The sequence below is a fragment of the Planococcus citri genome, chromosome 4 (assembly GCF_950023065.1).
Source record: "Planococcus citri chromosome 4, ihPlaCitr1.1, whole genome shotgun sequence".
In the NCBI taxonomy this organism is placed as follows: Eukaryota; Metazoa; Arthropoda; class Insecta; order Hemiptera; family Pseudococcidae; genus Planococcus; species Planococcus citri.
Window position 1 is genome coordinate 58322422 of NC_088680.1, and position 14801 is coordinate 58337222.

The 14801-nt window shown below is 31.6% G+C and overlaps 1 protein-coding gene across 4 annotated transcripts in view; it reads left to right on the plus strand.

The window, feature by feature from the left end:
- Positions 1–14801, plus strand: part of LOC135843749 (reticulon-1-A-like) — a 46270-nt gene extending 31469 nt beyond the window's left edge. For 2 of the 4 annotated variants that reach the window (XM_065361735.1, XM_065361736.1), the window contains 4 exons: positions 1401–1608; positions 9865–10073; positions 12882–12987; positions 13119–14801. In XM_065361735.1, coding sequence (XP_065217807.1) covers positions 1401–1608; positions 9865–10073; positions 12882–12987; positions 13119–13176 — 581 coding nt within the window. In that variant the 3' untranslated portion in view covers positions 13177–14801. Of the gene's footprint in view, positions 1–1400; positions 1609–9864; positions 10074–12881; positions 12992–13118 lie in introns of those variants that run through there. The other 2 variants (XM_065361737.1, XM_065361738.1) reach the window with 1 other exon arrangement.

A 14801-nucleotide genomic window follows, 5' to 3' on the forward strand; every position in this document is an offset into this window, starting at 1 on the left:
TACGTTTCATTTTATAGCAGTCGTTTGTGATTTGCAATTATGGTGGAAAAATATCAATTGCGCGATGGTATCAATTTTCAATATGTCTGGTCTGTTCCTTCAAAGTATACGTACGTACAAGTGAGTGAGAAAAATTGCATAATGGTTTCTTTGTTTGAGTGTTGTTGTTTTTTTTTTGAAATATCTTGCATTGTCATCATGTGTGTACTTTGAAAACGCGGTTATTATAAGTGCGATAAAATTTATTCGACTGTGACTGAGAGTTTACTTATGCACATGAAGTTGATTAATTAGTGGGTAGGTAAACGTCGTCGTCGTCGTTATTTTACAAATACGAGCTGATAATGTGACACTATCGATTGAAAAAGTAAAGTATATGTAATTGGAGCTCAATATCGTGTCGGTATTGGGTGAAAAGGGAACTCGTTGGGGGAAAATACGAGTAGATATCGGTGAATTATATGTACTTCTTCTCGCCAATAGGTATTTGCATACTACTTATTTCGTTTCTAGTTCTTTGAAAGTGTAGAAGCCGTGGAGGGGAGATTTTTGCAAATCCCTGTAAAGTGGAGTCATCGTACTGGAAATGAACGTTATACGTTAATTTGACCAAAACCTAAGAAAAAAATTGGGGAATCAATCGTGAAAATTTCGAAGTGCTTTATTCAATGGTTCCCAAAGTTATACCTAGATCTATACTGCGAAGATTTTCAAAAAATACCTGTGGCTGGTTTTTAAATGTAATTTACGAGTAATAATTTTCACTTCAAGATCAAGTCTTGAAACTCAGAATGGTAGGGGGAGAAGATCGGTGCTGAATTTTGATCGTTGATAAAAAAAAAACTCGTGGAAAAAAATTTTTCACTTCATTTTATACTCGAATCATATTCTGGTTTACATATTTTCCATTGGTTTGCAAAATTTACTCCCGAATGAAATATTTACCAACAGCACCCACCCTGATGCACAAGACACGCTGCAGAATTTCATATTTTGCCCGATTACAACACGAAATAGGTATTTTGTCTTGACGGCGAATGCGACAGTCGAGCCGGCATCTTAAGTGAGCGGATTTTGATTTCTGGCCAAATTTTTTCTCGTGTTTTAGCTTCTTCTTTTACTATGGCGCTTGCGCGTAACATTTACAAATTAATTGTGCGTGTGCGGCCGCGGGTAAAAAAATTTCCGCATTTCTTATCGTCTATTGAGTAGCGAGATTTAGAGAATTTTTCAAAAATACTGCTTTTTTATTATTTTTTATTAAGTGAATTTTTATATCAAGCATGACGTTAGGTAATGTGTACGATAAAGTTTCATAGTTTGCTTAATATGATCGTTAACTTTCATTAATTGCTTAATTGATACTAATGTTAAACTTTTTTTTTTGGTGTTTTTTCCAGTGGAGGCTTTTATCTATTGGAGAGATCCAAAGCTGTCCGCCATCGTATTCGTTTCCGGACTAGTGCTGTTGTTATCAATGGCGTATTATTCATTGATCAGCGTTGTTGCCAATACCGGTCTCACGATTTTAGTATTAGCTATGGGATTCCGTATTTACAAACATGTTCTTCAAGCTGTGCAAAAAACCGATCAAGGTCATCCTTACAGGTAATTTGATGAGTGCTAATTCATTTTATTTCGAGCCTTTTTCAAAAAAATGCGCTTTTTTGTGAGGTATACTCTAAGACTTTGATGAATGAGATACGAGATATTTGGACATGATTACTCATTCAAAGTGTGTATTTTATTTGTTCGAGTCAATTTTTTGGAGTATTATTCATCTTTGGCATTGCCTTGCTTTCAAAATAGGTATGCTAGGGAAATGATCATTTCAAGATTTTTTAGAAGATTTATATTATTATGGGCTTTTTTAAATGCGAAAAAGCTAGTGTTTTCCTAAACATAGTGGTAAAATTTTCAATTTTTTTAGCCATCTCATTTTTGAAATGCCTCCAGGAAAAAACTAATGACATGTGGTCAATTGGATATTTAATTCTCTATACAACTTCAGCTCTAATATTGTCGTTCAGCCTCCCATCACTTCTAAGCTTCAGACATCTCATTTCAAATTTTTGTATCAATATCTCGAAAATTAAACCTCCTAGCTAAAAAATAATGCTTAGAAGACGATTAAAAATTCAATTTCCTACACCTTTAAGTAATACTTATCATTTTTATATTTTTGTGGAAGAGTCTTTCGTTCAGCTTACAGAGCTTTTCAATTTTTCGGGCATCTCATTTCCCAAATGTTTCCACGAACAGAAGTCTTGTTTTTTGCCACAAGAAGTGCAAATTGATAGAAAAATGTTTTGAACTAGTTTCTAAAATTTTTAGGATGAGTCAAAAGACATTTAAACAAAATTAATGGCGAGGGGGGGGTGAGGGAATTATTCTCTGATTTGTAAACTTTCATTTTGAATTGAAGGATTGATACTTGCTTTTGGAAAAAGTACCTATTGAAAACGTACTAAAACTAAGGGTGTAATGATGATCCCGATTGATCGGATTTGAATTTTTTATCGCTAGATAGCAATTTTTTTTGATCAAAATGTTCAAATGATGGTAACAAACGTTGAAAATTTATATCAGCTGATTTGGCTTTGACAAATTACCTTCCATTATTTACAGTATGCAATTTAGATCAGAATTTTTGATCTGATCTAATTCGAAAAAATCAAAGAGTAGGATTGACGAGGTCGTGATTTAAATTGACTAAAAAAATGATGAAATTTTCAATAAAAGCTCCAAAAATCCATTAAAAAAAGAGATGTTAAAATCTTGTTGAAAAGATGTAAACTAAAACTTGAAACTGAAAGCTTTCAGAAAAAGGCATTAAAATCACTGAAACTTTTATGTCACTTTACATTGAAGCTGACCCAAAACTGTTCAACTTAAAATTGAAATTATTGTTCAAGAACCTGAAACTGATATCCATATCATTTCTGGGGTAGGTAACAACCCTGTTGCTAGTAACAGTTTAAGTGCATGACTCATTAATGCGATGTTTCTATATTCGGAGAATTTCTGTGAGTTTTTCTTCTTGGATATTAGTACAAACTCACAATGTTTCTGTATATTTTATTCATCATCTTCAAAATCTTTTTCTCATACTGAGGCGTGCTATTTTTGATTGGGTCTAATGGCAGGCTTGTAAGACCACTCAGGTTTTGCAGTCGCTCCAAAATCAAGGTCTTTGTTTGGAGCTTTCAAACGGTCCGGTCAGGTCATTCGGTTCAATTTTTTTTTGTGTTCATAGTTGGGTCAGCCCAGGTCCGAAAAACGGTCTTCATTTTTCAGAAGAAAAAAAAAACTTCCAACACATTAGATGAGTTGAAAAATGGGATTTTTAATTTCAGATTATTAAAACTTCAAAAGAAATTGAATCATAATGAAAATTTTATCAAAATAGGCATCTAAACTAGCATTAAAAATTTGAAAAATTGGATGTAACTGGGGTCCAAACCGTGGTCATTGGTCAGATTTTTTAGAAAGGTTTTTGGTTTGGGTTTGGGTTTGGGTCTGGGTCTGTTTCCTGGTATTTTTTCTGAAGAGGATCATCTGTTTGGTTAATATTGATGTAAAATTGTTTCAGAGGGGTCAGGTCCAGTCTGGTCCAATTGGTCTTGTGGGCATTTTCGGGCCTGGTCGCAGTCATTGGTCTGGATTTTTCAGTCTGGTCCGACAAACTTGTAAAATGGTCCTCTCTTACAGTTTTGTGATTTCCAACTCTTTTAAAGAGCATTTCTCAGCTCCCAAAGTTTGATTTGTGGTGCACTGATGCTGCTTCTGACACTGCAATGTGATGATTCAAAAATTTCATCAAGGTTGTCCATCCACCTAGCTATCTGCCTTCCTCTTTTTCTTAATTTGTGCCCTAGAAACCAAAAGGTCATTTTATGTGTTCCACCTGCTGTCCGACACCCTGCTTACAATTCTTTGCCCACTTGCATTTGTTTCTTCTGACCCAATGTTCAAGTTTAAGTTATTTTTCAGTTTTTTCTTCATTGTTTTAGTTCATGTTTTGTCAGCTTTTCTAAAATTTAACATGGACCTTTCTAATGAGTTTTGGATTGTTTCAATTTTGTTCATAATTTTTCTTGTTAACAGTCCATATTTGGGATCCATAAGCTAAAGCGGGAAATTCTGACTTGGTGGTGGTTCTTCTGAAGGTCCGTTGAAAATATTTTTGAGTGCCCAGTATGTACTTCTTCCAAGCATTGCTTGCAAACCAAAACCGAAACTGAAACCCCCAAAAAACCGATTAAAATTACTCAAAACCAAAACCGAAACCAGGAGTGTTGTTTTCCCTCAACAAAACCGAAACCAAAACCGGGAGCATTATTTCTCAAATTCAGTTAACAAATTTTTGAGTGCTTTGTATGTACTTCTTCCAAGCAGGGCTTGCAAATTGAAACCAAAACTGGGAGCATTATTTCTCAAATTCAAAGTCCAAAACTGAAACCTTAACCAATTGAAAACTGAATTGGTTTTGGAATTTTCCAGGTATTTAGCCTAATTAATACTGCATTTTTGGTAAAAGTGAAATAAAAACTGATACTTATAGGTGAAAACCAAAAAAGTTGACAAATTTGGCACTGCCAAAGTTCCACTTTCTACACTGAAATTATTTTCCAAACGCGTTATTCAGTCCCAAAATTGATGCAATGGTTACTGCACAGTACAGTAATTTTCAAATTACCTCATTTTGATGTAATGATTACATAGTTTAAATCAGAGAATGCATCAAATAATGGAATGAGTACATCGCCAGGATGGATTTATTGCATCACTTTTTAAAATTCATTTCTATGTTCTCATTACATTTCTTTGGGGACTCAGTCCTGCAGACATGGTATTCAAAACATCATTTGGTGGGTAATAATTACATCATGTAGTAAGCAATGATTACATTCCTTAAACATGACTGAGAACCTTGTAGTGATTTAAGCTTCCTTTATAGTGGCGATAAGCTGGCAATAGAAAATTTCTACAGAAAATCGTGGAATTTTTTCAAACTCAATTTTAAGCACTTTTGAACCTCTAAACTTGTAAAATAATAACATTTCTTATAAATTCTGATGATTATTCTCTTTAATAAAAAGTTTTCAATCTTCATCTCATTCATCACTTTTCTATGGAAAAGTTGAAAAATTTTGACTTTTCCATAGAAATTTGATAAAATCCCACTGCCAGTATAAATGCTTCCATTTGAATCTACACATTTGTCTTTTCTGTAGAAAAATTCCACGGCCACTATAAAGGAAGCTTTACTGAATACAGTACAGTAAACGATGTACTGAGTACATCGCCATACTGCAATGAAATCCTTTATTCCCAAACAGTGAAAAATATATAAATACTTCTAGGGCCTGAATCAAATATTCTACTTGCGGCCATGTTGTTAAGTGCGGGTAGTTAGGAACGAAAGGTCGCAGGTTCGAATCCCAGTTAGGTCGGAAAATTTTCGTAGGTAAATAAGGTCTTGAAAAATTTGTTGCAGTGAGGATTATTGAGATGTGCGGAGAAACTTGAAATTGATATACCCCTAACCCCACTTTTTAAATATTGTTGAATAAAAAAGATGTAATGGTTACTGCACTTCTGTGTAATAGTTACTTCTCTAAATACATATGTATGTACTGATCAATGCGTTTCATTCCTATACCAAAATTACCGTGTTTTAATGTAACGATTACTGTTTATCTTTCAGTGTAGACACATACATACACAAAGTATTTGAAAAAGTGATCACCTTCTTGGCCTTTTCCCTCTAATCCCTCTAAAAAATTGAGAAAAAAAGGAAGAAACCAAAACCGGAAACTGATTCCTTTGAAATTCAAAACACTTAACCAAAACTCAAAACTGAAAGTGAAGATCGATATTTTTAAAAACCGCAACCAAAACCGATACCAAAACCTTTACTTTTTTAAAAAACTGAAACCAAAACCAAGAGTGATATCTTTCCGGTTTGCAAGCCCTGCTTTCAAGTTGGTGTTCTCTTTTTTTGTACGGTCCTAAGACGATATGATTTGATTTTTATTTCTTTTTTGGTATCTTTTTTTTTTTAATACCTAATTTAATTTTTGCCCAGTCTTTTTTGCTATTTCGCTCAATATTTTAATCATTTGTTCCAATTCTCTCATGTTATTTGCAAAAAGCACCGCATCCTCTGCAAAGTGTAAGTGGCTTAGACTTGGACATTCCCTGTTGATTGAAATTCCTTTATCCTCCCACAAAATACAGCGAACGTTGCTTATTATTATCACCGTTAATGTTATCAATCGCTTGATAGTATTAATATTAAAATCGTTCGGTCCCGATCTTTTATATCTAATTACATATGTGACCCGCTGTGACAAAACCGACCATTATTCGACAAAAAAAGTTACCAAAATAATGACGTTTAAAACAGCGCTTAAAACCACCATAACCATTGCTTTTCAATTGGTTTTAACCACTACCACATCCATTTCAACTTCTTTTTGTACATTTCAAACACAACATCAACAAAAAACTAATATGTTGGAAAAAATTGGATTGAAAAAACCAAAACCACCAAACAGTTGTGTTCTTTGGAGAAAACCACAAGAACAATTTCAGAATTTCAAATGTAACCATAACCAATAACATCCAATTCATGAAATGGTTCTTTTGGTTTCTGCGATTTTTTTCAATTTTTCCATAACAGTGATGGAAATTTTCTGTTTTTTGGTCTCAAATCAGACATTACTCGTACCTTAATTTGAAGAGTGATATTCCAAAACTCGCTTTGTCCATTTTCACAACTTTTCAGGAGAGAGGAAAAACAGTTTCCCTTTAAACGGGTAAATTGGCTTTTTAGGCGAGTTTAGCACTTTATTTGGGCGGATTTATGATGTAGGAGTGTAGGTATACATTTCATCCACTAAATACTGCTGAAAAAAATTTCAATAAAAATGGACAAAGCGCGTTTTGGAACATTATTTTTTTTTTTAATTTTTAGTGAATTGGCTATTTAGGTGAGTTGAACACCTCATTTTGGTAGGTTGATGATGTAGGAATGTGAGTTAATACTTCATCTACCAGGTACCACTGAAAACCCAACTTTGATAAAAATGGACAAAGCGAGTTTTGGAATATCACTCTTCATTTGTTTTTCGGTAAATTTATTTAAAAATTCAAAATTTTTTTGATATCAAAACCACCCTACCTAACCACCAGAACCATTTGAACATTTGAAATGGTTTTTCATGTCAAAAACCACCACTACCACAAAAAAAAAGTATTATTACAAAACCAAAACCACATCCACACCATATTAAAAAAAAAAAAAATTGAAACCATTTACCATTTTAAAACCAGAACCTGAAAAACTGTGATTGAAAAACCAATTCAGAAACCATAACCAAAAACTATTATTTTTGAGTCCTTTTAAAACCACCTTTCATAACAACCAATTAAAATACAAATGGTTATTTTTAACTGATTTTAATGGGTTTTTCGTGTTTTTATGTAATTTTAAAATGTTTCTAACATTTTTTCACACTTCATTTAATTTTTCTGAAATTTCAGAAGTTTTTTCTGATTGACATCACATTTTTAAATATTTTTTTCTAATTTTTTGAAGTTTCAACCCATTTTTAGCACTTTTTCTGGCAAAACGTGATAACATTAAGTGCCTTTCACTGTAAGTAACACTTTTGGGTATGGAAAAGTTGACATTTGAAAAATAAATTTGCTAAAAATCTTTCATGGGAGTAATCAACATACATACTTACAAAGATACGTGTTTTTTATTCCAATTCGATTTTTTCATACCCAAAAGTGTTATTTTGTCTTCTTTTGACATGATTTCGATCTCTAATTTTCTTATGACACTCGAACCCCTTTTTTCTTCTTCAACAGTTTGATTCTAATTCTACGAGTAAGAATTGAGGAACAGATGGACTGGTGTGGGAGGGGCTTGTTGCGATTTCTAATAACACCTTTATGCGGGTAGGTATTCGTAGGATGTAAAAGGTTCATCGAAATTGTGTATTTTGCTGTATACTCAAAATGTTTCAAATTTTTTTCCAATATGTAATTAAATTCGTATTTCAAAAAATCATGTTTATTCCATTCTCGAGTACGCAATGCTAGGATGCTTTTTAGCTCTTTCAAAGAAGGAAAACAGGAAGGCAGGTTAAAATTTATCCGTTTCTTCAATATCATCTTTGAAGGAGAAGAAAAAAAAATAGAAATAATGAAATGTCACGACCACGCTGGCAGCAGCACATTGTGATGATGTGACTTTGCAACAGAACATAGAATAAAGTCTTTGTAATGATACAACAACAAAAAAGGCAAAGGGAGGATGAGGAATCGTGTCGTGTCAACTAATACATGCACATTGCAACGTATACAGATACACTATACACTTGTCTATGTACTAGTGTTGCGCGATTATTAATCGATTAATCGAAATGAACGATTAATCGGCAAAAATAATCGATGATAATCGATTATCCGATTATTTGAAAAATCGTCAGATTAATCGATTATTTCAGAAATAATCGATTAATCGGATTTTTCTTATTTTTACGAGTTTTTCTGCAAAATTTTACAATGATTCTCAATACTTTGGCACTTGTAAAAAAAAGTATATTGAAAAAAACGTAAAAATTGATTCATACTACCTATGTATTTTGAGGTTAAATCTTATGTTTTTCTAGAATACTTCGAAAAAATTCAAACTTTTTTTATGATTTTCTCACAATTGACAATTTACAACACCTTTTTTTCATAAATTCCCATGGAAATTTATCATTTTTAAGAGACCAGACATTTCCTTCATAAATTTCCAGATACTTTTTGTGGAAAATTTTCCTTTATCTCTACTATGCGCTACTTAAAAAATTAATCGATTAATCGATTAATAATCGATTATTTTTGTAAATTTTTGTCGATTAATCGATTGGAAAAATAATCGTAATCGAAATCATCGATTTTCAAAATAATCGATTATTCCCAACACTACTATGTACTCGTACTTCATAGTGTACACTGTCTGTACGTGTGTATTATATATATACTTATTTTGTGTGTATGCAATAACGTCACCACCAAAAATGCTTCTCGCGAATTCGTCGAGAACGAGAGAAGACGCGAGATTAAAATAAAATGGGTCATAACGTCGTCTCGAGCACATTTCTTATAGCCGTCCCTGTATTTTTTCAATTTCAATTCAGCGAACAATTAGCGACGGTGGTCTTCTTCCGGTATAAAGTCTTCTACGTATAGCCATTCGCGGAAGGTAATTTAATTTTTTTTGGGTGTGATCGAACAAGACGAAGAAAATTACCTGCACACAATGTTGCAAAAAGTACGACGACATTTATGTGTAGGTATTAATGAAAGAGTTTGTCGACTTGATTTTTTTTCTTATATTTTCTTTTGCGGAGCGTTTTTTAATTGAGGTGAGTGCGAGTGAAACATACTCACGAGCGGCTGAGTGAGTGAGAGAGAAAGAGAAAGTCGTGAAAAAATCCGTCTAGCGGAGCAATTGGCATTTATCCATGTGACTGGTTACAATAGAACGAAGCACTTTTTGGCGTGTGTACCTAGTATTTGCCGGTCACTAGAGAGTAGGTAGGTTAAATTTAATGCATACGAGAGAGATCTCCAGCATATAAACGAGGGCGTTACATGGGATAAGATCATAATGAGAAGTGACTTGTTGTACTTAGAGTTACCTATCCACCTACTACTTGTAGTACTTACTTACCTATAGTAGCCGGTATCTGCCATATGCTAACTACGTATTATTTCATCGGTTAGATGTATGTGTTTTTTTTCCTTCAAAAGTATCATTGTCACTAATTGTATACTTATTTTTTTTTTTTACAGCGTATTCTTAGAATGGGACCTGAAACTGCCTCAAGAAAAAGTGCACGAATTGGTGGATACGGTGTTAATACATATCAACGCGTATGTCAGCGAATTAAGACGTTTGTTTTTGATCGAAAATTGGATGGAGTCGGTTAGATTCGCAGTCGTGTTGTGGGTATTGACTTACGTAGGATCTTGGTTCAATGGATTAACGCTGGTTATTATTGGTAAGTTGGACTACTGATTGCCTGTGGGCTGACAGACCAGAGGCTATACTCGTATTCAATAAGAGAAACTTATTAAATTGAAGTGTTTATGTACTACGGTGCATGCGACAATGTGCTGCTATAAAACGAGAGCTATATGTGTACGTGGAATATGTGGGCATTCGATTAGGTTTATTTTTCAAAATAGATTTTTTTTCGTCGAACTGACGATGGTCGAATTGCAGTTGCTCTATTTTACATCTATTTTACAGTCTTTTGTAGGGATAATAAATTCCATGTTTACAAATACATGTAAAATTTGTGAAATTTGCAATACGCATAAGTAATGAAAAAAATCTGAAAAAATTCCTTTCTAAAATGCTAGGTTGGCTGTTGAAACTTTCTGAATAATGTTTCCTTGTCATACTTTAATTTTTCTTGCATTAAAAAAAAAAATGGAAAATGAATTAGTAAAATTTATTGGATGGCTCAACTTTTTTAATAGCAATTTTACAATTTTCCTAGCTTCAATATAGTGAGTTATTTTATTTAAAAAAGTGACCTGCAAAATTTTAAAAAAAAATCAATAAAAAAATCTTTCAAAATAATTAAGTAAGTACTTTTTTAAAATTTTTGAATAGAATTAGTGACATTTCAATTTTTTATAATTTAAGCGAAGTGAGTAGTTGACGTACCTTACTGTATTTGAAGCATTTATTAGGTACATGCATATTGTGTCCATTCATTTTCCTGTCAGCATATTTTCAAAATCATAGTCAAAATTCTATTTATTTTTGAATCTTTTCATAAACAAAAAGTCAAGGTCTTTAAAAAATGCAAATTTTAATGGTAATATTTTATTACTTTACGAGTATCAGTCTTTCTTGATCTTGAACGATTTTTGTGCCAATTTTACTGATTTTCCATTAAATTCCCAAGCACTTGTTTCTAATATTTTGTGTAATTTTTGAAATATTGGTATGTTGAGAAAATAGCATCTTTTTGTCATGTTCACTTAATAATTTTTGTGTCAATTTGGATGAAGATCTGATCAACCTACAAAATTTTTTCAATAGAAAAAGCTTCAAATTTTTTTATTTTTTATAATTTGGGCTGAAATGCATTATTAGACGTATGTATTTGAGACATTTTAGGGACTTATGTTGTTCATTTTTCTGAAATTTTAGCATAAATTTTCAATATTTTTGTTGAAATTAATCAATTTTTGTTCAATTTTTTAGTAAAAATGTCACAAGCTTGAAAAAATCCCAGAAATTTGGGTGTTCTTGAATTTTGATCAATTTTTGTGTCAATTTTAGATAGGTATTGATTTTCTGAAAAATTTGAAGCAATTTTTGAAGTATTTTGAAAAATATTAATTTGCTGTTGTTTTTAGAAAATGTCGTTATTTTTTCATTTTTTTTTTTTTTGCAAATTTTGCAATATTTTAACGAATTTTTACTTTGTTTTCAGTGAATTTAATGCAAATTTTCCCTTTGTTTTATCATTTTAAAGAAATTTTCGCATTATTTTAAAAAATGTTGATGTTTTTGAACAGATTTTATGATAATTTGATGCATTTTTTCAAGTCAACTGTCCCCAACTAAAACAAAACAGACTTACACTACAGATAAAAGAAAACCCACCTACTATCCCTGACGAACCCCCAGAAATACAAAAATTCATCTCCCTAATAAAAAACATTAACCTCACAAACCAAATCTAACCACCCCCCCCCCCTTACGGGTGTAATAATCTTGTAATTATAAACACCCCAAAAAAAAAAAAAAAAAAAAAAAAAAAAAAAAGTTTGGTGTAGTTTTTGCAATTTTTATGTTAGGTATTTTAATGTTTTTTTCGCCGTTTTCGATAATTTTCCGTGTATTTTGTCACTTTTGAAAATTTTTATTGATTTTTTAAAGCTGTTTTTGATACGTTTTATGAATTTTTTTTTTCAAAAATTGTATGCAGTTTTTATAATTTTTATATTATGTACTTCAAAAATTTCTCACTTATTTATCAAAACATTTTGTGCCTATTTTGCTGATTTTACGGCATTTTTTTGGTTTTTTGGTGTACTTTTCGATACGTTTTATAAATTTTCTCTCAATTTTCAATCATTTTTGTCCAAAATTTGTAATTTTTTAAAATTTTATTTTATCATTTTTTTTACTGTGAGAATTTGAAATTTTTTTTCGAAAAACTTGAATGCACTATACCTATTTTTGATCTTTAAAATAATTTTTGAGTCAATTTTGCTAACTTGCTTTTATTTGTCAGTATTTTTCAATTATTATTTTTCGACAGTTTTTCTCAATTTGCAATAATTTTCTCATGTTTTGCAAATTTTTGGGAGATTTTTCGATTTATTTTCTTCGTTTTTAATTTTTTAATATTTTTCTCTTTTTGTTACTGTCTGTGTGTTTTGAATTCGAATGTGAAATTGAAAAAAAAAATGAACAAAAATAATGGTCAACAACATAAATTTTTTTAAAAAATCAAATCAAATTGAACGTTAAACATGATAAAAAATTCTGTAGTTTAAAAATCATTTTTCTAAACTCATCGTATGAAGTGAACACTTGAAAAAAATTGTTCGAGAATTATTTTTCTATTCCGCTATTAATCTAAAATCTATACTCGAGTATTCAGTTTCCTGAAACACATAAAGTTGAAAAGATACGAGATATCGAAGTACTGAAAACAAATATAGCTCTCGTGTATGTACGATGCAGTTGATGATAATGTGTTTTCAAATAAATAATAAGTTACGACTCGTTTGCATTACGAACGAATTGTTTATTAATATTTTCTTGAATTATTTTACAGCTTTCGTTTCGCTGTTCACATTGCCAAAAGTATATGAAAACAACAAAGTACAAATCGATCAGAATCTCGCTCTAGTTCACGCGAAATTAGAAGAATTAACCAACAAGTAAGTGATATAAAATGTGGAATTTCATTTTGTTAATTTATTTATTTTTTGATTCGTTACCTATGCTATCGCTGATTTCAAAATTAAATCAGTTCTAGTCCATTAATCAATGCTGCATTATATTGTTTCAGAATTAAAGACGTATTACCGGCTTTACTGCGTAAAAAATTACCCGAGAAGAAGGAATAAATCAAGAGACGATACGAATGGATGAGAAAAAAACAATCGAATCGTCGCCTCGTGTTGTTTTACTTTCCTCAAAAATTTTCGCTTTTAGTGTTACATCTCTGTTTTATTAATTTTAATTACCTATTTTAAAAAAACGAAACAAGTTGTATACGCTTCACATCTGGACCAGTGAGCGTATTATTTTTTTTTACATTTTATGATTATTCTACAAAATTTTACTACGTCTTAAGATTCTAAGTTAATTTACACTTTTAAAGTTACAGATTAGTTACTCTTTTAAATTTTTATATTTATTTTATACTTGGTATTTATTATTTTTCTTTGGTTTAAATTTTAAAAAAATGAAAGAAAGGTCTCCTGTTAGAGTTCGTTTTTATGTTACACGATAATTTTTAAGCAAAAGCTTTTAATACTCCCGTTTTAAAGCATGTGATTTTTGTATTTTTAATGTTTTTATTTCGTACGAGAGAAATTTATTCATTCGCAGCTCTGTATGATTTGCAAGTTTTTTTCTTCTTTTTGTTTAGGTTTTAATATTCTCGAGTAGGATTTACTTTCATTTTTTTTTTCACCTTTGATTTTGTTTCCTCTGAGTGCGCGCGAGTATCTGTTTAGAAATGCTCACAAATTCTTCCTCTCTCTCTTTTTACGTTTCTGGCTCTGCATATGGCGGGATTAATTCTTCATTATAGATTTTAAACGAACAGCTTTTATGTAAACTTTCATGTTTTTGGTTGTAATATTTCTAATTTTTTTCCATCACACGTCAGCCGAAAGTGTAGTATTATGGCTCAGGGAGCGAGTTGCCGAAGCACGTGTGATTAGAAATAGTTTATAAGTATCGAAAAGCGAGCAATATCCATTTTGGGGCACGAGCCAGAGGCGGAGTGAAGCAAAAACACGAGATATTACTCGCTTTTCGATACTTGAAATGTAATATATTTGAAAAGAAACTGTTCTTCGTAGTGGGATTTTTAATTATATCGAAGTAAGAGTCGTGTTTATATTGATACGTAGGTTGTTGAAATTGTTACTGTAGTCTGTCCCGGTTAAGATGATACCAAACACATTGGACAAAAGTGAACGATTTGACTGCTGCATGGTCAAGGTAAATTTTTTATTCTACTGTCTATTGAGAGGTATGTCTCATTGCTGTACGAGACGTACTAAGAACTGATTGAATTTTAAGTAAATTTTACTCGATATCAATTATTGCATATGCTCTTCATCTATGAACGTTATGTTGTTACCTTTGTGATTTCTTTCGCTGAACTGTAAAAAGTATGGTTACTGTGCCCTTTGTTACGTACATCCATGAGGCATGCCTCTCAGTAGAGAGCCAGAATGGAAAATATGCAATTACCATGCAGTTAAGTCGTTCAGTTTTGTTCAGTGTTTTGGTATCGTCTTAACTGCGACTGACTAGAATTCAGTGAAATACTTGCTTTTACCTGTGTTAGCATTTATATTACCTATATTTTGTGCTAAACTCGTTCAAGTTTTATTTTATCTTTGTGTGTTACTTTTAATTCTCGTTTTATATTTTATCAGTTTTATTGCATAATTATACCCGCCATTTTATATAATTATTTCGACGTTGGTATTTATTAAAGTATTATACACAG